The sequence below is a fragment of the Nerophis ophidion genome, linkage group LG06, assembly GCF_033978795.1.
Source record: "Nerophis ophidion isolate RoL-2023_Sa linkage group LG06, RoL_Noph_v1.0, whole genome shotgun sequence".
Taxonomy (NCBI): domain Eukaryota; kingdom Metazoa; phylum Chordata; class Actinopteri; order Syngnathiformes; family Syngnathidae; genus Nerophis; species Nerophis ophidion.
Window position 1 is genome coordinate 19,097,801 of NC_084616.1, and position 23,182 is coordinate 19,120,982.

At 39.5% G+C, this 23,182-nt stretch overlaps 1 protein-coding gene across 1 annotated transcript in view; it reads left to right on the plus strand.

Annotated features, from left to right (window-relative positions):
* Positions 1-23,182, plus strand: part of hspg2 (heparan sulfate proteoglycan 2) — a 331,901-nt gene that overhangs the window by 150,111 nt on the left and 158,608 nt on the right. Inside the window, exons 18-28 of the mRNA XM_061902940.1 lie at positions 3,148-3,295; positions 3,395-3,522; positions 3,606-3,692; positions 5,403-5,461; positions 5,598-5,656; positions 11,199-11,339; positions 11,426-11,599; positions 16,743-16,922; positions 17,001-17,119; positions 22,828-22,939; positions 23,069-23,182. Coding sequence (XP_061758924.1) covers positions 3,148-3,295; positions 3,395-3,522; positions 3,606-3,692; positions 5,403-5,461; positions 5,598-5,656; positions 11,199-11,339; positions 11,426-11,599; positions 16,743-16,922; positions 17,001-17,119; positions 22,828-22,939; positions 23,069-23,182 — 1,321 coding nt within the window. The remainder of the gene's footprint in view (positions 1-3,147; positions 3,296-3,394; positions 3,523-3,605; positions 3,693-5,402; positions 5,462-5,597; positions 5,657-11,198; positions 11,340-11,425; positions 11,600-16,742; positions 16,923-17,000; positions 17,120-22,827; positions 22,940-23,068) is intronic.

Consider the following 23,182-nt stretch of genomic DNA (forward strand, 5'->3'; position numbering starts at 1 on the left):
TTGTTCAAAATGGGTCGAGAAATGTGGAAGTTAAAACATTTTTAATTGGGAAATGGTATTACGGAATTCCTGGAATTTTTCATGGGAATTCTAGGAAATCCAGGAATTTTTTTGAAACATTAAAAGAGCCTACAGAATTCCTGAACAGGCTGAATATTTTGAAGTTGGAACGGTTTGAATCGGACAATAAAATGGAGAGTTGTGGAACGTTCCCATTCTTTTTGATGGGAATTTCATGAAAATTTGGGAATTCCGGGAAGAGTGGAATTTTTTTTATGAAAATGCTAAACATTTTTAATGTTGTGAATGAGTTGAAATAGTTGATGTTGGGAATTTTTGAAATCGGTCGAGAAATGTTAAAGTAGTAACAATTTTTTTGAGAAATGGTATTATGGAATTCCTGGAATTTTTCATGGGAATTCTAGGCAATCCGGGATTTTTTTTCTTAATTATTGAAAGAGAGCACGTAATTCCCGAACAGGCTGAATATTTTGAAGTTGAAACAGTTGGAATCGGATACAAAAAATAGGGGAGTTGTGGAACTTTGAAAAATGTGTCATTCTTTTCAATGGGAATTTACCGAAAATTTGGGAATTCCGAGAAAAGCGGGAATTTTTTTGAAAATGCTAAACATTTTGTTGTTGTGAGTGAGTGGATGTTGGAGATGTTTAAAATTGGTAGAGAAATGTTGAAGTAGTAACGTTTTTGATTGAGAAATGGTCTTATGGTATTCCTGGAATTTTGTCATGGGAATTCTATGAAATCCGGGATTTTTTTTGAATTATTGAAAGAGAGCACATCATTCATGAACAGGCTGAATATTTTGAAGTTGAAACAGATGGAATCGGATACAAAAAATGGGGGAGTTGTGGAACTTTGAAAAATGTCCCATTTTTTTCAATGGGAATTTCATGAAAATTTGGGAATTCCAGAAAAAGCGGGATTTATTTTGAATTTTTGAAAGAGAGCACATAATTCCTGAACAGGCTGAATATTTTGATGTTGTAACGGTTTTAATCGTGTAAAGAATTGGGGAGTTGTGGAAATTTGAAAAGTGTCCCATTGTTTTCAATGGGAATTTCATGAAAATTTGGGAATTTCGGAAAAAGCAGGATTTTTAATGAAAATGCTAAACATTTTCAATGTTGTGAATCTGTTGATGCTGGAAATGTTTCAAATCGGTCGAAAAATGTTGAAGTAGTGACATTTTTAATTGAGAAATGGTATTACGGGATTCCTGGAATTTTTCATTGGAATTCTAGCAAATCAGGGAATTTTTTTGAATTATTGAAAGAGAGCACATCATTCCTGAACAGGCTGAATATTTTGAAGTTGAAACTGTTGGAAACCGATAAAAAAATGGGGGAGTTGTGGAAGTTTGAAAAATGTCCCATTCTTTTCAATGGGAATTTCATGAAAATTTGGGAATTTCTGGAAAAGCGGGATTTTTTTTTTAAATGCAAAAAAAAAAATAATGTTGTGAATCAGTTGATGCTGGAAATGTTTCAAATCGGTCGAGAAATGTTGAAGTAGTGACATTTTTAATTGAGAAATGGTATTACGGGATTCCTGGAATTTTTCATGGGAATTCTAGGCAATCCGGGATTTTTTTTCTTAATTATTGAAAGACAGCACATAAATCCTGAACAGGCTGAATATTTTCAAGTTGGGACGGTTTGAATCGGATTAAAAAATGGGGGAGTTTTGGAACTTTGAAAAATCTCCCATTTTTTTCAATGGGAATTTCATTAAAATTTGGGAATTCCGGGAAAAGCGGGATTTTTTTTGAAAATGCTAAAACAAATTAATGTTGTGAATCAGTTGATGCTGGAAATGTTTAAAATCGGTCGAGAAATGTTGAAGTAGTGACATTTTTAATTGACAAATGGTGTTACAGGATTCCTGGAATTTTTCATTGGAATTCTTGGAAATCCGGGATTTTTTTTTTTTTATTAATGAAAGCGAGCACATAATTTTTGAACAGGTTAATTATTTTATAGTTGAAACGGTTTGAATCGGATAAAAAAATGGGGGAGTTGTGGAACTTTGAAAAATGTCCCTTTCTTTTCAATGGGAATTTCCCGCAAATTTGTGAGTTCCGTAAAAAACTGTATTTAAAAAAAAAAAAAGCTAAACATTTTTAATGTTGTGAATGAGTTGAAATAGTTGATGTTGGGAATTTTTCAAATCGGTCGAGAAATGTTAAATTAGTAACATTTTTAATTAAGAAATGGTATTATGGAATTCCTGGAATTTTTCATGGGAATTCTAGGAAATTCTGGATTTTTTATCTTAATTATTGAAAGAGAGCAAATAATTCCTGAACAGGCTTAATATTTTCAAGTTGGAACAATTGAATCGGATAAAAAAAAAATGGGGGCGATGTGGAACTTTGAAAAATATACCATTCTTTTCAATGGGAATTTCCCGAAAATTTGGGAATTCCGGGAAAAGCGGGATTTTTTTGAAAATGCTAAAAAAAATTAATGTTGTGAATCAGTTGATGCTGGAAATGTTTCAAATCGGTTGAGAAATGTTGAAGTAGTGACATTTTTAATTGAGAAATGGTATCACGGGATTCCTATAATTTTTCATGGGAATTCTTGGAAGTCCGGGATTTTTTTTTATTATTATTGAAAGCGAGTTCATAATTCTTGAACAGGCTGAATATTTTAAAGTTGAAACGGTTTGAATCGGTTAAAAAAATGGGGGAGTTGTGGAACTTTGAAAAATGTCCCATTGTTTTCAGTGGGAATTTCATAAAAATTTGGAAAATTCCAGGAAAAGAGGGAATTTTTTTGAAAATGCTAATCATTTTTAATTTTGTGAATGAGTTTATATTGGAAATTTTTCAAATCAGTCAAGAAATGTTGAAATAGTGACATTTTTAATTTGAAAACGGTATTAGGGAATTCTTGGAATTTCGGGGAAAACTGCAATTTTTGCAGTTCAAAATACAACTTTGTTGTTTGTCCTGATGAAGAGGAATGTTTTGACAGTGAAACGGTCGAAGTGTGTTGAAAAATGATGGAGGAGTGGTGGACAGAAAAAAGGGTGAAAATAGCGTTTGGAGAACTGGGAACTCCATTGAATATTAATGGCATCATTTGCGGGGCACGCATAATAATGGTCTTTGACGGATTCCAGATGTCCTCCTGGATATACGGGCCTGTCCTGTCAGATGTGTTCCTCTGGCTTCGAGCGTGTCCCCGGGGGCTCCTACCTGGGCACCTGCGCCGGCTGCAACTGTAACGGACACGCCAGCGCCTGCGATCCAATCAGCGGACACTGTCTGGTGAGCGTCTGGCCGACGGGAGCCGCCTTACCAACCGTCTCCCTTTCTTTCCGGGGGCAGTTGATCTTGACTTTTCTGCCTCTTGCCCCTCCGCCGCAGAGCTGCCAGCACAACACAGAAGGGCCTCAGTGCCAAAAGTGTCGGCCGGGGTACTTCGGGGACCCGAGTCGAGGCCGGTCCGACGACTGCAAGCCCTGCCCTTGTCCGTACTACGAAACCTCCCGCCGGTAATCTGTGCTCACTCGCAGATTTCAACACAATGGCGCATTCATTCCGCGCGCTGCTTATTAACCCGCTGGTTCACCCGCAGGTTTTCTGACACCTGCTTCCTGGACTCGGACCAGCAGCCGACATGCGACGCCTGCAGGCCCGGCTACACGGGAAGACGCTGTGAAAAGTGAGAGAATGAAACAAAAGATCAGTTTGGCCTAAAAATTCGATCCTGAGGATGGCGATTTGATTCAGAATCGCTTGTCACGAAGTAAATTAGGTTTATTGATTATAATGAAACTGTTCTCAAAATAAGTTTTAGGTTAAAGAAATCACCATCTGCTTGCTTGGAGACGGCTGATTTTTCTATTTAAAAAAAAAATATATATTTACATTTATATACATTTATTTTTGAAAATTAGCCCTTTAAAACCTAAACCAGGTATATATATATATATATATATATATATATATATATATATATATATATATATATATATATATATATATATATCAGAGTTGGGTAGAGTAGCCAGAAATTGTACTCAAGTAAGAGTACTGTTACCTTAGAGATTTATTACTCAAGTAAAAGTAAGGAGTAGTCACCCAAATATTTACTTGAGTAAAAGTAAAAAGTATGTTGTGAAAAAACTACTCAAGTATTGAGTAACTGATGAGTAACCTGATTACGGCAACAAATAATGCACAAAAACATAAAAATAGCAATGACCAAATTCAGAGCCAGGAATATCTCTTAAGCAACTAAAACAATAATATATATTAAATAATAGTACATTAAAATAAAATTTAAAAATGGCACATTGAGCCACAATAACTTAACAGCACCATAGCCTCAGTAGGCATTCATTGATTTGATTGATTGATTGATTGATTAAAACTTGTATTAGTAGATTGTACAGTACAGTACATATTCCACACAATTGACCACTAAATGGTAACACCCCAATAAGTTTTTCAACTTTTATCAATTACTTAGTAAATGACCAAGTCGAGGTGATCTACCTCATATATATATATACATACACACACATATCATTTATACACACACATATCATACATACACACACACACAAATCATTTATACACACACATATCATATATATGTATATATATATATATATATATACATACATACATTTATATATACAGTATATAATTTATATTTATTTATTTTGCCGTTTTTGTTCACATGTTAAAGGTGTTTTAATGAATATACATGCATGTTTAACACATAGATTCCTATCTTTCAAGAAAACAAGAATATAAGTTGGTGTATTACCTGATTCTGTTGACTTGCATTGATTGGAATCAGACATCCAGGTTTTCAAATGGAGGAGAAAAAAAGTTCCCCTTTTCTGTCTAATACCACATGAAAGTCGTTGGTTTTTGGCATCTTATATGTCCAGCTTCCATATTCGTTTTTATACACTTTACAAGAAATACATTGGCGGCAAACTCCGTAGCTTGCTAGCTTGTTTGCGCTGGCTTTCGGAGACTCTTATTTTGTTAACGTAGGCGCGATGGATTGTGAATTGCTTTTATTGTGAAGACAGGAACTGTGCGATCAGTCTTTAGTCACTGTGCGATCAGTCTTTAGGCTTTTGACGGGAAGTACGGTTGAAGTAAAAAGTGTCTTTTTTCCTTTACACTTTTGATTGATTGATTGAAACTTTTATTAGTAGATTGCACAGTACAGTACATATTCCGTACAATTGACCACTAAATGGTAACACCCCAATAAGTTTGTCAACATGTTTAAGTCGGGTTTTACGTATCACGGTCATGTGACCGCCTACGTAAAAAATCCAATTGCAATTCGGATGTGAGTAGATCATTCTTGTATTCCACTTTGTTAACTACCCCCTCTATCTTGCAGATGTGCTCCTGGTTACCAAGGCAACCCCCTCCTGCTCAATGGAAAATGTGCTCCCCTGCGTGAGTGCCTCTTTCTAACATTTGCAGTTGTTTTAGTAGAATGTGCTAATGGCACAGGTATGCGGCGCTGGTGGAACACTCCCACGTGAACTTTCCCCCTCCGCGTGTCTTCATCTCCTCCCCCCCCCCTTTGCAGAAACCAAGTGCGATAACAGAGGAACCATCAGCTCCAACAGCAGGCCCTGCAGCTGCAAGGTAAACCAGGCATGCTCCTCAACCTTTGGGAAGATAGCAACCATTTACATATACACTTTAGTATACCAGTACTAAGGAATCTAAAGGGTACTATACTGCCTGTGAAAAATACTGGTTTTCCTTGGTGTCATTGCTTGCTAACATGAGCCCAGGCGCTTGTGAGACAACACTTACAAGTGGAGACAGAAGAAGGAAACATTGCAAATTGTGCTTTAAATCACAGCTGGCGGGCGGCTAATGTCCCTCCACAGTGTTTGAGCTACTTCTAAATGACTAATACTGGCCTCCATGGCGACAAAGTACGTTTTTTACATGTATCATTATCACTGGAGGACGATAAATAGCTAAACATGCTTTACTACGCACCGTAGGAGGATACAATAGCGCATTGCTAACAGCAAGCTAGCAATCTTAAATGTAAACAAACGAGTGGATCTATACAGATATCCACCGTAACTGTATATATATTAATTACATCCACATATTTAATTATCACAAAATCTTTTGTTATTGTATATAAAGTCAATAAATACGTCCCTGGACACAGGAGAACTTTAGTATGTATGATCCTGCAACTACTTGGTATCAGATCCATACCCAAATGTGCAGTATTAGCCAAAACTGATGTAAAGCATTAAAGAAGAAAATAATAAGTAATTATTACATTTGAGCAGAAGTGCAGATAAAACATGTTCAAATGTGAAGTGGTCAGATATTAACAGGAACAAGTACGAAACCCCAAATCTGTGAAGTTGGCACGTTGTGTAAATGGTAAATAAAAACAGAATACAATAATTTGAAAATTTCAACCTATATTTAAAGTTCGAACTGGAAAACGTTGTTCTTTTTTGCAAATATTAGCTCATTTGGAGTATGATGCCGGCAACATGTTTCAAAAAAGCTGGCAGAAGTGGCAAAAAAAGACTGAGAAAGTTGAGGAATACTCATCAAATACTTATTTGGAACGTCCCACGGGTGTACAGGTTGATTGGGAACGTCCCACGGGTGTACAGGTTGATTGGGAACAGGTGGGTGCCATGGTTGGGTATAAAAGCAGCTTTTATGGAATGCTCAGTCATTCACAAACAAGGATGGGGTGAGAGGGTCACTACTTTGTGAACTAATGCGTGAGCTTAATGTCAAAGAGTTTCAGAACAAAATTTCTCAATGAGCTATTGCAAGGAATTTTGGGATTTTACCATCTACGGTCCGTAAAATCCTCAAAAGGTTCAGAGAATGCGATGATATTACGGACCTTTGATCCCTCAGGCGGTACTGCATCAAAAAAACGACATCACTGTGTAAAGGTTATCACCACATGGGCTCAGGTACACTTAAAAAAAAACACTGTCAGTAATGACAGTTGGTTGCTACATCTGTTAGTGCAAGTTAAAACTCTACTATGCGAAGCCAACGCCATTTATCAACAACACCCAGAAATGCTTTGCTGTTCCCAAGCTCATCTAAAATGGACTGATGCAAAGTGGGAAAGTGTTCTGTGGTCTGACGAGTCTTCATTTCAAATTGTTTTTGGAAACTGTGGATGTTGTGTCTTCCGGAACAAAGAGGAAAAGAACCATCCAGACTGTTATAGTCGCAAAGTTCAAAAGCCAGCATCTGTGATGGTATGGGGGTGTATTAGTGCCCAAGGCATGGGTAACTTACACATTTGTGAAGGCACCATTAATGCTGAAAGGTACATACAGGTTTTAGGGACGGTGTGACGCAGTGGTAGAGTGGCCGTGCGCAAATGGGTGAATCCCTGGTTCAATCCCCACCGAGTACCAACCTCGTCACGTCCGTTGTGTCCTGAGCAAGACACTTCACCCTTGCTCCTGATGGGTGCTGGTTAGCGCCTTGCATGGCAGCTCCCTCCATCAGTGTGTGAATGTGTGTGTGAATGGGTGAATGTGGAAATATCGTCAAAGTGCTTTGAGTACCTTGAAGGTAGAAAAGCGCTATACAAGTACAACCCATTTATAATTTATTTATTTATCATTCAAGCATCATTGTCAGAATCAGTATCAGAATCAGAAATACTTTAATAATCCCAGAGGGGAAATTAATATTTTCAGCACAATCCCATTCAAGATCAGACAAACAATACAGGGAGACAGGATCTACTAAAAAAGTGAGAAAACAGGTAAACGCCTAAAAAAATTAGTCTAAACCTCATAGTCATAGCACACATAAACATGTGTGTAAGAGCGAAACATTAAATGTACATTATACATTACGTTATCATGGACGCCCCTGCTTATTTCAGCAAGACAATGCCAATCCATGTGTTACAACAGTGTGGCTTCATAGTAAAAGTGTGCAGGTACTAAACTGGCCTGCCTGTAGTCCAGACCGGACTCCCATAGAAAATGTGTGGCGCAATAGTCCAGGATATCAGTCACCCACTACACAAATACATAATCCCACTACCATCAGGGCGCAGGTACAGAACCATCAATTTCCAGAGGGCCCGCCTCAGGAAAAGTCTTATCCCTGCAGCTATAGCCGCCCTTAACAGCAAGCTCGGCCGACCCGTCTGATAAAGCCTGTAAATGTGTCGGTCATGTATGATGTCTTTTTTTTATTTTTGTTTTGTGATGTGAAATGTCTATATGTTTAAATGTACGGCAGTGAAAATGAATTTCCCCAACGGGGACCAATAAACTTAAATCTCAATCTAAATCTAAAGCCTGAAATACCAGACTGTTGAACAATCAGGCAAGAATGGGAAAGAATTCCACATGAAAAGCTTCAAAAATATGTCTACTCAAAAGTTTCTCAGTTGGATTATTAAATATCTTGTTTTTGCAGTCTATTCAATTGAATATAAGTTGAAAAGGATTTGCAAATCTTTGTATTCTGTTTTTATTTACCATTTACACAACGTGCCAACTTCACTGCTTTTGGATTTTGTAGATGAATAATGTTGACAAACAAAAACGACACAATATGTTTTTGCATACGTCAGCGGACTAATCAGGGAGTTTGTTTACTTCCTTCCAAAAGACAAGTTGTCGAGTATGTTCAACATCTTATTTACGCCATAAATTGTTCTTTGATCACAATAAGAAAAACATGTGTTTAATATGTACGCCGTGGCTTGCTGGGGACACAAACAGACTGGACAAGTTGGTAGAGAAGGCCGGTAACGTGGCGGGAGTGGAGCTAGACTCTCTGGCGGTGGTGTCAGAGAGGAGAAGTCTAGCAAAACTCCTAGCCATTATGGACAACACCTTCCACCCACTACACTCGGACCTTGCGGAGAGAATGAGCACGTCCAGTGGAAGGCTCGAACTCCCAAAATGTAACACGGAACGACACAGGAGGTCCTTCATACCGACAGCCATCAGACTATATAATACATATGTTCCTTGACTGCACTTAAATGTAGAATATATGTAGAATATATTTATAATATTCATATATTATATACACAGTGGGGCATTAGTTTCACTTGCCGAATTTGTTTGAACCCACGCACCTGTTGTTAATCATGTCACTATTATTTAAGCCTGTCAGTTTCTGTTGGTCGTTCCGGTGTCGCCACTCTGTTTAATGTTTCGTTCACGCTGCTCGTTTCATGCAATTTCTTAGTCCATGCTGCCCCACCCACGTCACCGCAAGTAAGTTTTTGTTTATTAATGCCACAGTTAGTGTCTTTTGTTTCTTGCCCATACAGTGGGGTAAAAAAGTATTTAGTCAGCCACCGATTGTGCAAGTTCTCCCACTTAAAATGATGACAGAGGTCTGTGATTTCCATCATGGGTAAACTTCAAGTGTGAGAGACAGAATGTGAAAAAAAAATCAAAGAATTCACTTTGCAGGAATTTTTAAGAATTTATTTGTAAATTATGGTGGAAAATAAGTCAACCATTCAAAGCTGTCACTGATAGGAGGAGGTTTTGGCTCGAAATCTCACGATACATGGCCGCATTCATTCTTTCCTTAACACGGATCAATCGTCCTGTCCCCTTAGCAGAAAAACAGCCCCAAAGCATGATGTTTCCACCCCCATGCTTCACAGTAGGTGTGGTGTTCTTGGGATGCAACTCAGTATTCTTCTTCCTCCAAACACCACGAGTTGAGTTTATACCAAAATGGATACATGGATGATTGGGAGAATGTCATGTGGTCAGATGAAACCAAAATAGTACTTTTTGGTATAAACTCAACTCGTCGTGTTTGGAGGAAGAAGAATACTGAGTTGCATCCCAAGAACACCATACCTACTGTGAAGCATGGGGGTGGAAACATCATGCTTTGGGGCTGTTTTTCTGCCAAGGCAGGGGTGTCAAACTCAAATACAGAGTGGGCCAAAATTTTAAACGGAACAAAGCCGCGGGCCAAGGTTGAAGAAATTAACCTTTTAATAGGGACCCAAACACATTTTGCATTAAACATTGAACAAGCAAGGCTTATATAACTTTAGTGACATGCAAAATCCAGTTTCAAATATTAATAATAATAGTTAAAGGGATGGCGTGGCCCAGTGGGAGAGTGGCCGTGCGCAACCCGAGGGTCACTGGTTCAAATCCCACCTAGAACCAACCTCGTCACGTCCGTTGTGTCCTGAGCAAGACACTTCACCCTTGCTCCTGATGGTTGCTGGTTGGCGCCTTGCATGGCAGCTCCCTCCATCAGTGTGTGAATGTGTGTGTGAATGGGTAAATGTGGAAGTAGTGTCAAAGCGCTTTGAGTACCTTGAAGGTAGAAAAGCGCTATACAAGTACAACCCATTTATCATTTATTTATCATTTAAAAAAACATCAATGGCATATCAAAAAAATGTATGCCTTTTTTTTCTATTTGCAATCTTCTGAGGTAAATATCACATTTTTTCCACAGGCTAATAATAAATTTGAAAATAAAACAAAAATAATGAATGAACCAAACATTCAAGCCTTGAAGTAGCAAGAGAAAATGCATGAATTAAACGTTAACTATTGGTCAGTTTGCTGGAAGTTTCCCGGGAGAGTTAGTGCTGCAAGGGGTTCTGGGTATTCGTTCTGTTGTCACCCAAAATGTGTTTGTCATTCTTGTTTGGTGTGGGTTTCACAGTGTGGCGCATAGTTGTAACAGTGCTAAAGTTGTTTATACGGCCACCCTCAGTGTGACCTGTATGGCTGTTGACCAAGTATGCCTTGCATTCACTTGTGCGTGTGTGTAAAAGCCACAAATATTGTGTGACACGCTGTTAGTATGGAGGAAAAGCGGACGTGACGACAGGTTATAGAGAACGCTAAAGGCAGTTGAAGTGTACCTATGATGAAAAAGACAGACCTCTGTCATCGATTTAAGGGGGAGAACTTGCACAATCGGTGGCTGACTAAATACTTTTTTTGCCCCACTGTATATTATATATGTTGTGTATTATTTATTATTATTATTGTTTATTGTGAGCGAACTCTGGTGCTGAATTCCCCCCCCCCCGGGATCAATCAATAAAGTACTTTCTATTCTATTCTCTCCAAAGCTTTTATTTTGAAAAGGTGGTTTGTCACACTTCTGTATTGAAGAATATGACTTCTCGTTGGCGTTGCAGAACAACGTGGCGGGCGCCCAGTGTGACGAGTGCAAGCCCGGCTTCTTCCATCTCTCGGGGATCAACCCCGAGGGCTGTCTGCCTTGTTTCTGCATGGGCGTCACCAAGCAGTGCGCCAGCTCCACTTGGAGTCGGGATCAGGTAGGACTTTCCTCGATGGAGGGGGTGGGGGGGGTGGGGGTGGGGGGGCGCTGGCCGGGAGTTCCAACTCAGGTGTGATCTTCCAGGTGCGAGGGGGAGTGAACGGGCAGGTTTTTGGCCTCACCAACGGCGGCAACAGCAGGACTATCACCGAGGGCGTTTCTCAGAGGGGTCCTTCTGAGGTGGTCTACCGCTACTTCTCCACTATCCCCAAGGACATCTACTACTGGGTCCTGCCGGAGAGCTTCAGAGGAGATAAGGTGAGATCAAGCAGGTTTTTATGTCGTGTCTCGACATGTCGGTTCCTGGACCCGCCCGCACGGCACAAGTCCTTTGAAGCTCCAGTTGGCAGAGAAGCACAGATGTCTGGTGACTTCCCGCTCACGGTCGGAGTCTGGGCGGGGAAATACCTTTGCAGCATTATTACCCTGAGAGAGTGAGGGGGTTTTTTTGTGTTTGCAAAGCACAAAAACTACTGTATTTCCTAGATTGTAGAGCGCATCTGACTGTAAGCCACGACCACTATATTTTAGATCAGGGGTCACCAACGAGTCACTCGCTGGCCTGTTCTAAAAATAGCTCAAATAGCAGCACTTACCAGTGAGCTGCCTCGATTTTTGAAATTGTATTTATTTACTAGCAAGCTGGTCTCGCTTTACTCGACATTTTTGATTATAAGAGAGACAAAACTCAAATAGAATTTGAAAATCCAAAAATATTTTAAAGACTTGGTCTTCACTTGATTAAATAAATTCATTTATTTTTTTACTTGCTTCTTTTAACTTTTAGAAAGACAATTTTAGAGAAAAAATACGACCTTAAAAAATAACACATATACCTTTTTACCTTTTCAATTCCTTCCTCTTCTTTCCTGACAATTTAAATCAATGTTCAAGTCAATTTATTGTTTTTATTGTAGAGAATAAAAAATACATTTGAATTGAATTTTTCATTTTAGCTTCTGTTTTTTCGACAAACAATATTTATCAAATATTTTTTCAAACTTATTATGATTAAAATTCAAAAAATGTTTTTGTCTTTGTTAGAAATATAGCTTGGTCCAATTTGTTATATATTCTAACAAAGTGCAGATTGAATTTTAACCTATTTAAAACATGTCATCAAAATTCTAAAATTAATCTTAATAAGGAAAAATTACTAATGATGTCCCATAAATAATTTTTTTTTTTTTTTTCAAAAAGATTCGAATTAGCTATTTTTTCTCTTCTTTTTTCCGGTTGAATTTTAAAGAGTCTAAATATATTTATGAAAATATGTATCTGTTTCTATATATTAAATAATCTGTTTCTATATATATAAAAAATAAATAAATAGATTAAATAAATGGGCTTCACGGTGGAAGAGGGGTTAGTGCGTCTGCCTCACAATACGAAGGTCCTGCAGTCCTGGGTTCAAATCCAGGCTCGGGATCTTCCTGTGTGGAGTTTGCATGTTCTCCCCGTGAATGCGTGGGTTCCCTCCGGGTACTCCGGCTTCCTCCCACTTCCAAAGACATGCACCTGGGGATAGGTTGATTGGCAACACTAAATTGGCCCTAGTGTGTGAATGTGAGTGTGAATGTTGTCTGTCTATCTGTGTTGGCCCTGCGATGAGGTGGCGACTTGTCCAGGGTGTACCCTGCCTTCCGCCCGATTGTAGCTGAGATAGGCGCCAGCGACCCCAAAATGGAATAAGCGGTAGAAAATGGATGAATGGATGGATTAAATAAATTCATTTATTTTTTTACTTTGCTTCTTATAACTTTCAGAAAGACAATTTTAGAGAAAAAATACAACCTTAAAAATGATTTTAGGATTTTTAAACACATATACCTTTTTACCTTTTAAATTCCTTCTTTTTCTTTCCTGACAATTTAAATCAATGTTCAAGTATTTTTTTTGATTGTAAATAATAATAAATACATTTTAATCTAATTCTTAATTTTAGCTTCTGTTTTTTCAACGAAGAATATTTATCAAATATTTTTTCAAACGTATTATGATTAAAATTCAAAAAATTATTTGCCTTTTTAGAAATATAGTTTGGTCCAATTTGTGCAGATTGAATTTTAACCTATTTAAAACATGTCATCAAAATTCTAAAATTAATCTTAATAAGGAAAAATTACTGATGATGTTCCATAGATTCTTTTTTAAATTTTTTCAAAAAAATTCAAATTAGCTATTTTTTATGTTCTTTTTTCCGGTTGAATTTAGAAATTTTAAAGAGTCGAAATATATTTATAAAAATATGTATCTGTTTCTATATATATTTATTGTGAGAAATCAATAAGATGATCAGTGTTTCCACAAAGATAAATATCATTAATTATTAATAATAACATAAAGTTGAAGGTAAATTGAGCAAATTGGCTATTTCTGGCAATTTATATAAGTGCGTATCAAACTGGTAGCCCTTCGCATTAATCAGTACCCAAGAAGTAGCTCTTGGTTTCAAAAAGGTTGGTGACCCCTATTTTAGATTTAAACAAATTAAAATAAATCATACATAAGTCACAGTTATATACGTTGTAAAATGAGTTATCTACACAGAAATATTCTGTAAATGTTTATTTACATACTTTAACTGGTTCAAAACGCTGTCTGTAACAGGGCAGTAAAACGGCTCATCAAACAAAACAGAAGTCATAGCCATGGAGCCACTAGTTGCCCAAGCTGGCTCGCCAATCAGCGAAAGAGAATCAATAACTCCACGGTGACGTTTCGTTGAATTTACTCAGGGATTTGTGAACCTGAAACAATATTTTTGTTGTAAGATAGCATATGAGCTAATGCTAACAAGGCCAGCTTGATTACATAACGATAACCCCTACAACTACGCATGAAAACACTCCGAGAGACATCACACATGGGACGGTTTAGTAAGTAAGAATTGTTTTAGTTGTATTGTAGAACTTACAAACATTGCTTGGCGTGATGAGCGAATAATCCATACGAGTAGGAACGCTATGGATGGCTAAAAGATGGAACGGTACTTCTATTTCCGGTTCAAAGCTTTAAACAGCAGGAATTTGCATTCATCCTGCAGTGAGCGAACTCATCCAAAAGATGGCGCCACAGCACAAACAATAACACACCATTTGAATGGTCTTTGCATGTGTTTTATGAAAAAGATTTACTTTAAGGCTAAACTAATTTAGTTTGTTTTCGTTTGTTTCTATGGACGGTTTTACTTCCGGTTTCAGGCAGAAACAGGAAGTACATTTTCAACCCGCAGCACCTGCAGCGAGCGAACTCGTCCGAAAGATGGCGCCATAGTGCAAACAATAACACACCTCTGCAGTGTCTCTGAATGAAAGCTATTTGTTCAAATCAAAACATTAAGGTCGTCTGCAAAGAAAAAAAAAATGTTAAATTAGTCGCACCGTTTTATAAGCTGCGCAGGAAAAAAGTAGGCCGATCAAACGAAACAGAAGTCATCGTTGTGAAATGAGTTATTTATATACAAATATTCTGTAAATGTTTATTTACCTTAATTGTTTCAAAACGCTGTCTGTAACAGGGCAGTAAAACGGCTGGTCAAACAAAACAGAAGTCATAGCCATGGAGCCAATAGCTGCCCAAGCTGGCTCGCCAATCATCGAAACAGACTCAATAACTCCACGGTGACGTTTCGGTGTATTTACTGAGGGATTTGTGAACCTGAAACAATATTTTTGTTGTAAAATAGCATATGAGCTAATGCTAACAAGGCCAGCTTGATTACATTAGGATAGCACCTACAAGAATTGTTTTAGTTGTATTGTAAAACTTACAAACATTGCTTGGCGTGATGAGCGTAGAAACGCTATGAACGGCTAGAAGATGGAACAGCACTTCTACTTTCGGTTCAAAGCTCTAAACAGCATCACTTTGCATTCATCCAGCAGCTTCCTGCAGTGAGTGAACTCTTCCAAAAGATGGCGCCATACCACAAACAATAACACACCTTTTCAAGTGTCTTTGGATGTGTTTTATGAAACGATTTACTCTATGGCTAAACTAATTTTGTTTGGAGTAATGACTGAAGAGTCATTTCGTGCAAAAGCGCTATGGATGGAAAGTACATTTTCAACTTGCAGCACCTGCAGAGCACGAACTTGTCCGAAAGATGGCGCCGTAGCGCAAACAAAAACACACCTCTTCAGTGTCTCTGCCGGCGTATATGAAAGCGATTTGTCAGCGGAGAAAAAAAAAACAGTAAATTAGTCGCACTGTTTTATAAGCCGCGGGGTTCAAAGCGCAGGAAAAAAGTAGGCTGATCAAACGAAACAGAAGTCCATCCATCCATCCATTTTCTACCGCTTATTCCCTTTCAGGGTCGCAGGGGGCGCTGGCGCCTATCTCAGCTACAATCGTCGTTGTGAAATTAGTTATTTACACGGAAATATTCTGTAAATGTTTATATACCTTAATTGTTTCAAAACGCTGTCTGTAAAAGATGGCTAAAAGATGGGACGGTACTTCTATTTCCGGTTCAAAGCTTTAAACAGCAGGAATTTGCATTCATCTTGCAGTGAGCGAACTCATCCAAAAGATGGCGCCACAGCACAAACAATAGCACAGCATTTAAATTGTCTTTGCATGTGTTTTATGAAAACGATTTACTTCATGGCTAAGCTAATTTTGTTTGTTTTCGTTTGTTGCTATGGACGGTTTTACTTCCGGTTTCAGGCAGAAACAGGAAGTACATTTTCAACCCGCAGCACCTGCAGCGTACTCGTCCGAAAGATGGCGCCGTAGCGCAAACAATAACACACCTCTTCAGTGCCTCTGCCGGCGTACATGAAAGCTATTTGTTCAAATCAAAACATTAAGGCCGTCAGCGAACAAAAAAATCGGTAAATTAGTTGCACCGTTTTATAAGCTGCGGGGTTCAAAGCGCAGGAAAAAAGTGTTGTTTTTATACAATGTTTTAAAAGGCATGTTGCATGTCTGGTGAAGTGTTTGGGGGGAGGCCAAAAACAATAAAAAAAAAATGTAATTATTTTCTAATGTGTTTTTTTGTTTATAGCCTACAATTTTTTGGCAAATAAAATATTAAAAAAAATAAATACATTAAATAAATAAAATATATATATATTATCTATGGCTGCCCCGCAGATGGAGTCAATAAATGGATTTTTTTGGACACCCTTAGGAATCGGTACTTGATCGTACTGACCGATTTCAGCAAGTACCTCTAAAAGTCGCTGCGTCTCGCAGTCGTCTTTTTATTTGTTGACCTTTACTTCATGTCCCCACCGCAGATGGAGTCAATAAATGGATTTTTTTTTACACCCCTAGGAATCGGTACTTGGTCGTACTGACTGAACTCAGCAAGTACCTCTAAAAGTCGCTGCGACTCGCAGTCGTCTTTTTATTTGTTGACCTTGACTTCATGTCCCCACCGCCTTGCTCCCAGGTGACGGCCTACGGCGGCGAGCTGCGCTACACGGTGCGTTTTGAGCAGTTCCAGCGCTCGCTGGTGATCGATGGCCAGCCAGACGTGGTCCTCCAGGGCAACGGCATCTCCCTGGAGCACTTCGCCCGGACCAAGGCCCTCCCGCGCACCCCGCAAACTGTCACCGTGACATTCAGAGAGGTTTGTGTCGCTCGCCGGCCACTCCCACTCCCGTTGCCAGGGGCTCGACGCTAAAGTGTCTTTTGTCTCCCCCGGTAGTCGGAATGGCGTCGCACCGACGGGCAGTCGTGCACGCGGGAACACCTCCTGATGGCTCTGGCCGACGTTAGCGCCTTGCTCATTCGGGCCTCGTATGCGGACAACATGGCGGAGAGCAGGTAGGAAATGAGGTTGCAATATTCACATTTGTGTGTGTCCTCAAAATTCTACACACAATACCACATAATGACAATTTAAAAAAGTGTTTTTTTTTTACTTTACAAAGTGTAAAGCTGCTTAATAGTCGTCTCCTTAACTTTCAAGTATTCACATTTGTTTGTGTCCTCAAAATTCTACACACAATACCCCATAATGACAATGTAAAAAGGTTTTTTTGAATACCATGCCATAAACCCGGTACATCTATCTTTGGGCAGTTTCTCTCATTCCTCTTTGCGGCACCTCTCAGGCTTAAGGTGACCAAGTCAGACTTACAGCATTCCTCCGTGGCGAGAGGAGAACCTTCTAGAACAGGGGTGTCAAACTCAAATACAGAGTGGGCCAAAATTTAAAACTGAACAAAGCCGGGGGCCAAGGTTGAAGAAATGAACCTTTTAATAGGGACCCAAACAAGTTTTGCATTGAATATTGAACAAGCAAGGCTTATATAACTTTATAGTGACATGCAAAATCAAGTTTCAAATAATAATTAAAGCTGCAACCAGCGTTGGTCGGGTCCGCCTTTGGCTGCTGCCGCCGCTACTCAAGCCCTGGTCTAAGTCAGACCAACATAGAGGTTTTTGTTTCATGTCTCTACGACATTCCTAACAGAAGTTACATGCAGTTTTGTCTGGGTTTTTTCCTAGGGGGTGCTAGAACACAAATTTGATTTTTAGGTTTTTTTTTATTTTTATTAGATGGCAATTTTTGCCAGTCCTGATGTGTGTGTAAAATTTGGTGAGTTTTGAAGCATGTTAAGGGGGTCAAATTACAGATCGGCGTTTCTGGATGTTGTTGATAAATGCCTTTCGCTTTGCATGGTAGAGCTATAACTTGCACTTTGAAGCATTTCAAGGGGGTGAAATTACAGCTCAAAGAGGCAAAAATGACATTTTTTAGGAATCTTTGCCCAGGGGTTCTTTAAAGGCGCGTGAAATCAAAACCGGAGCAGTAATCAAAACCTTTTCGATAGCTTTTAATCAGAAGGGTTCAATCTCTCTGTGCGAGTTTGAAGCTGAAACGACAAACGAGCTCAGAGGAGATAACTTTGAATAAAGGTGACGGGTGTTTACAAAACTTTTATTTTGAAGGGGTGATTTTTTAACTTCCTGTTGATTTTTGCTGAAGGATGTCAATTTTTAAAATGTAGGTCTAAGTGAGACCTACATGGAGGTTTTTGTTTCATGTCTTTCCGACATTCCTACGGGAAGTTACAAACAGTTTTGTCTGTGTTTTCTTCTTAGGAGCAGTTTTTTCTGGATTTTATTGAAAAATTGCGCCAAAGCGCAATTTTGTGTTTTGGGGTTTGGTTTTTTCATTAAATCGCAATTTTTGCCAGTCCTGATGTGTGTGCCAAGTTTGGTGAGTTTTGAAGCATTTTAAGGGGGTCAAATTACAACTCAAAGAGGCAAAAATAGCATTTTTTGCGAAAATTTTGCTTTGAATGGGTTTTTGCCCACTTCCTGTTGATTTTTGCTATAAAAGTTTCAAATTGGAAATGTAGGTCTAAGTCAGCCCTACATAGAGGTTTTTGTTTCATGTCTCTACGACATTCCTAACGGAAGTTACAAGCAGTCTTTTTTTTGTTTCTTCCTAGGGGGCGCTAGCGCGCAATTTTGATTTTTGGGGTTTGGTTGCTTAATAAGTTGGGAAGGTTTGCCAGACCGTGTGTGTCAAATTTGGTGAGTTTTGAAGCATGTTAAGGGGGTCAAATTACAGCGCGTAGGTGCGGAATAAACAACAATAATAATAATAATAATAATAATAAAACCTTACAGTTTCAATAGGGTCCTTTGGCCCATTGCAAAGGACCCTAATAATAATAATAATAAAAAAATATCAATGGCATATCAAATAACATTTAAATACAAATTTAATGCCTGTTTTTTATTTGCAGCCTTCTGAGGTAAATATCAAAATATATTGTAGCGTCCCGAAAGAGTTAGTGCTGCAAGGGGTTATGGGTATTTGTTCCGTTGTGTTTATGTTATGTTACGGTGCGGATGTTCTCCCGAAATGTGTTTGTCATTCTTGTTTGGTGTGGGTTCACAGTGTGGCGCATATTTGTAACAGTGTTAAAGTTGTTTATACGGCCACCCGCAGTGTGACCTGTATGGCTATTGACCAAGTATGCATTGCATTCACTTATGTGTGTGTAATAGTCGCATATATTATGCGAGTGGGCCTGCACGCTGTTGGTATGGAGAAAATCCGGACGTGACGACAGGTTGTAGAGAATGCTAAAGGCAATATTGTTGTCCGGGTGGAAATCGGGAGAATGCTTGCTTGCCCCGGGAGATTTTCGGGAGGGGCACTGAACTTCGGGAGGATTGGCAAGTGGGAGAAATTGCGGTGTCACAGCCGAGGGCGCCAAAAAGGGGGGTTAAAGGAGACGGATTCACGGGGCCCATGATAGAGGGGGGCCCCTAATGATGATGAAATTATATGAAATTACGTGTTGGGGCCCTGTAAGGATTCTTTTCATGGGGCCCAAAATCCCTAGCGGCGCCGGTGCTGTGTAATAACGGCGGGCCAGCTGTAATGTTAATTTGAGATAGCTTCAAGGGCCAATTTAAATGGGCCCGAGTTTGACACCCATGTTCTAGAAAGACAATCCACCAATCAGGCCGGACGGAAGCCATTTCTTAGTCAAAATTTGCCAAACTGCGCCTGAAAGACTCTCAAACTAAATTTTTTGGTTTGATTTAAGAAAGATAGAAGTCTTTGGCGTGGATGCCAGGCGTCATTTTTTGCTGCAAACCAGGAAGCGCTCATCGGCGGGCCAACACACAGCTTTGTTGTTAAGGTGGCCGCTTTAACAACAAAGAGCCACCGCCTAAACTAAAGTCTTAAAAAAAATATATATATATATATATATATTTATATATATACCGTATTTCCTTGAATTGCCGCCAGGGCGCTAATTAACTTAAAACCTCTTCTCACTCCTGCGCTTACCAAAGGCATGCGGTAAAAGTAAGCATGCGCTAATTATTTCAAAACTTCTCACTCCGGCACTTACCAAAGGTATGCAGTAAAAATCTGAGTGTGATGTAAGCTTGGACCTTAAATCCTACTGGATAGCTCTTAATCTTCTTCCCTGTATGCAATTTCAAATTACCGGTATTGAAATCAGCCTCCTCCATTTTGAAAGTGATGACAGGGTGAAGTGTCACTTGTGAAGTCATGAGTTTGACCAGGCGGTAATTGAAGGTAGGCGCATACTATATGCCCTGCGGCAATTCAAGGATATACGGTATATCAGGTCAGGAAATAACACAGAGGCTATTTCATACCTACAAGACTGTTTCGCAGGTTTCCCTGCTCTTCAGGGGATTTCATAAAAACATAGGCTCAAGCACCCCCCGCGACCCCAAAAGGGATAAGCGGTAGAAAATAGATGCATATATAATACATTAATACAGTAATTCAAAGCAGGCGCAGGCTGCAATTCAAGGAAATACGGTATGTTACATTTTTTAATTTTTTATTTTTTTGTCCTGTCCAACTTCTCAGGCAAATCATATATTTCAAACGTTTATTATTATTATAATTAAAATATATGATTATAGTCATTATTTTGTCTTAGTAAGTCAATATTTACTAAGTCAAAATAATGACACTGACCACCCAGCCCCTATATATATATATATATATATATATATATATATATTTATATTTATATGTATATTTATATGTGTATATATATAGTGGGCGGCGTGGCGCAGTGGGAGAGTGGCCGTGCGCAACCCGAGGGTCACTGGTTCAAATCCCACCTAGAACCAACCTCGTCACGTCCGTTGTGTCCTGAGCAAGACACTTCACCCTTGCTCCTGATGGTTGCTGGTTGGCGCCTTGCATGGCAGCTCCCTCCATCAGTGTGTGAATGTGTGTGTGAATGGGTAAATGTGGAAGTAGTGTCAAAGCGCTTTGAGTACCTTGAAGGTAGAAAAGCGCTATACAAGTACAACCCATTTATCATTTATCATTTATATATATGTACATGTATATATATATGTATATGTATATATATGTATATATATATATATATGTATGTATATATGTATATGTATGTATATATATAAATATATATATATATATATATATATATATATATATATATATATATTGCCTACTGGGAGAACAATCCTTTCAGTATATATATAGTCAAGGTTACTGTAGTTTATCCGTTAAACATTGCTCAATACTGGGGTAGAGCGGAATATACATTACGCCAGGAAAAAACACACAGGCTATTTCATTCCTACAAGCCTGTTTTGCAGGTTTCCCTGCTTTTCAGGGGATTTTATAATATATTTTATTATCAAACCCCTTGTTTCGCAGGTTTCCCTGCTCTTCAGAGGATTGTATTATGTATGCATCTATTTTCTATCGCTTATCCCTTTCGGGGTCGCGGGGGGTGCTTGCGCCCATGTTTTTATAAAATCCCCTGAAGAGCAGGGAAACCTGCGAAACAGTCTTGTAGGTATGAAATAGCCTCTGTGTTATTTCCTGACCTGGTATACCGTATTTCCTTGAATTGCCGCAGGGCATATAGTATGCGCCTGCCTTGAATTACTGCCGAGTCAAAGTCGCTTCCCAAAATAATTAGCGCATGCTTAGTATTACCGCCTGGTCAAACTCGTGACGTCACGAGTGACACTTCCACTGTGATCATTTTCAAAATGGAGGAGGCGGAGATCAATACCGGTAATTTGAAATCGCATAAAGGGAAGAAGATTGAGAGCTATTCAGTAGGATTTAAGGTCCAGGCTTACATCATACTCAAATTTTTACTGTATACCTTTGGTAAGTGCCGGAGTGAGAAGAAGTTTTGAAATAATTAGCGCATGCTTACTGTGACAGGTCTCCAGCCGTCATCGTGTGTGTTGCAGTGACCATCGATCTGAGAGGCATTGTAGCAGGGTTGACTCTCGTTTTCTTGGCAGTCGGTCGCGCCAATTTCTAGTGCGCCCTCTGTTCTTGCTCGTCGCGGTGTGCTTTTCGGTGGCCGGTGGCTGCGTCTTCCGCGGGGCCTCAAATCTGTCCTGGTCGCTCTCTTTGTCTTTGGGTGTTTCCTCTCGGACTTCTGCCGCGATTGTTCCTCCTTCTCCCCTTCTATGCTGCAGCAGAAGATGTAGAGATTGAGAGCGGGTGTGTCGTTTACGCACCTGGCTCGGATTGCTTTATGCTCCGCCTCCTGGCCGCCATCTCGGTTAGGGCCGCTGTCTGTCCTATCCTGCTGTCGGCTTGTCGGCTCCGTCTCTCCACACTTAATTTTACCGCATGCCTTTGGTAAGCGCAGGAGTGAGAAGAGGTTTCGAATTAAGTAGAGCCCTGGCGGCAATTCAAGGAAATACGGTATATTTTACAGCCCGGCCCTCAGCTAATTTTTTTCAACCCAAGGTGGCCCCCGAGTCAAAAAGTTTGGGGACCCCTGATGTAGGGCATGGATTACTGACACTGTTGAGTTTTTAACTCCACAATGACTCCGGGCTAAACGATCGCAAATGTAGCCAAACAAAATTAGCGTGCTAGCTTAAGCATGGTATATGTTAGCTTCGTAACATGACAACATTTGGGAAAAGTGAAGCGCTGTCAAAACTGAGTGTCGACAAACACGGACCATTTGGAGATGGCGGCACTAACAGCAAACTACTTTGTACAGTATATACGATATCAAGATGGACGTCGCTGTTCCTGACTCAACTGGGAGTGAACACGCCCTCGAGGTGGAAGAGTGTGCATGTCCTCAAGGATATCGAGGACCATCCTGCCAGGTAAACAATGAGGGCAGAGTACTGACAGAGAGTTTGTTCCGAGGAGAAGAAAAAGGATTCAGATCATTTGTAGTCTGCCGGCTTCCTCCTGGCTTGTTGTTTTCCCTCACCGGAGGTGTTATTCCCTAGGACTGTGAAGAAGGCTACACTCGAACCACCTCCGGTCTTTACCTGGGCACTTGTGAGAGGTGTGAGTGCAATGGCCACGCCAGCAGCTGTGACCCGGAGAGCGGCAGGTGTCTG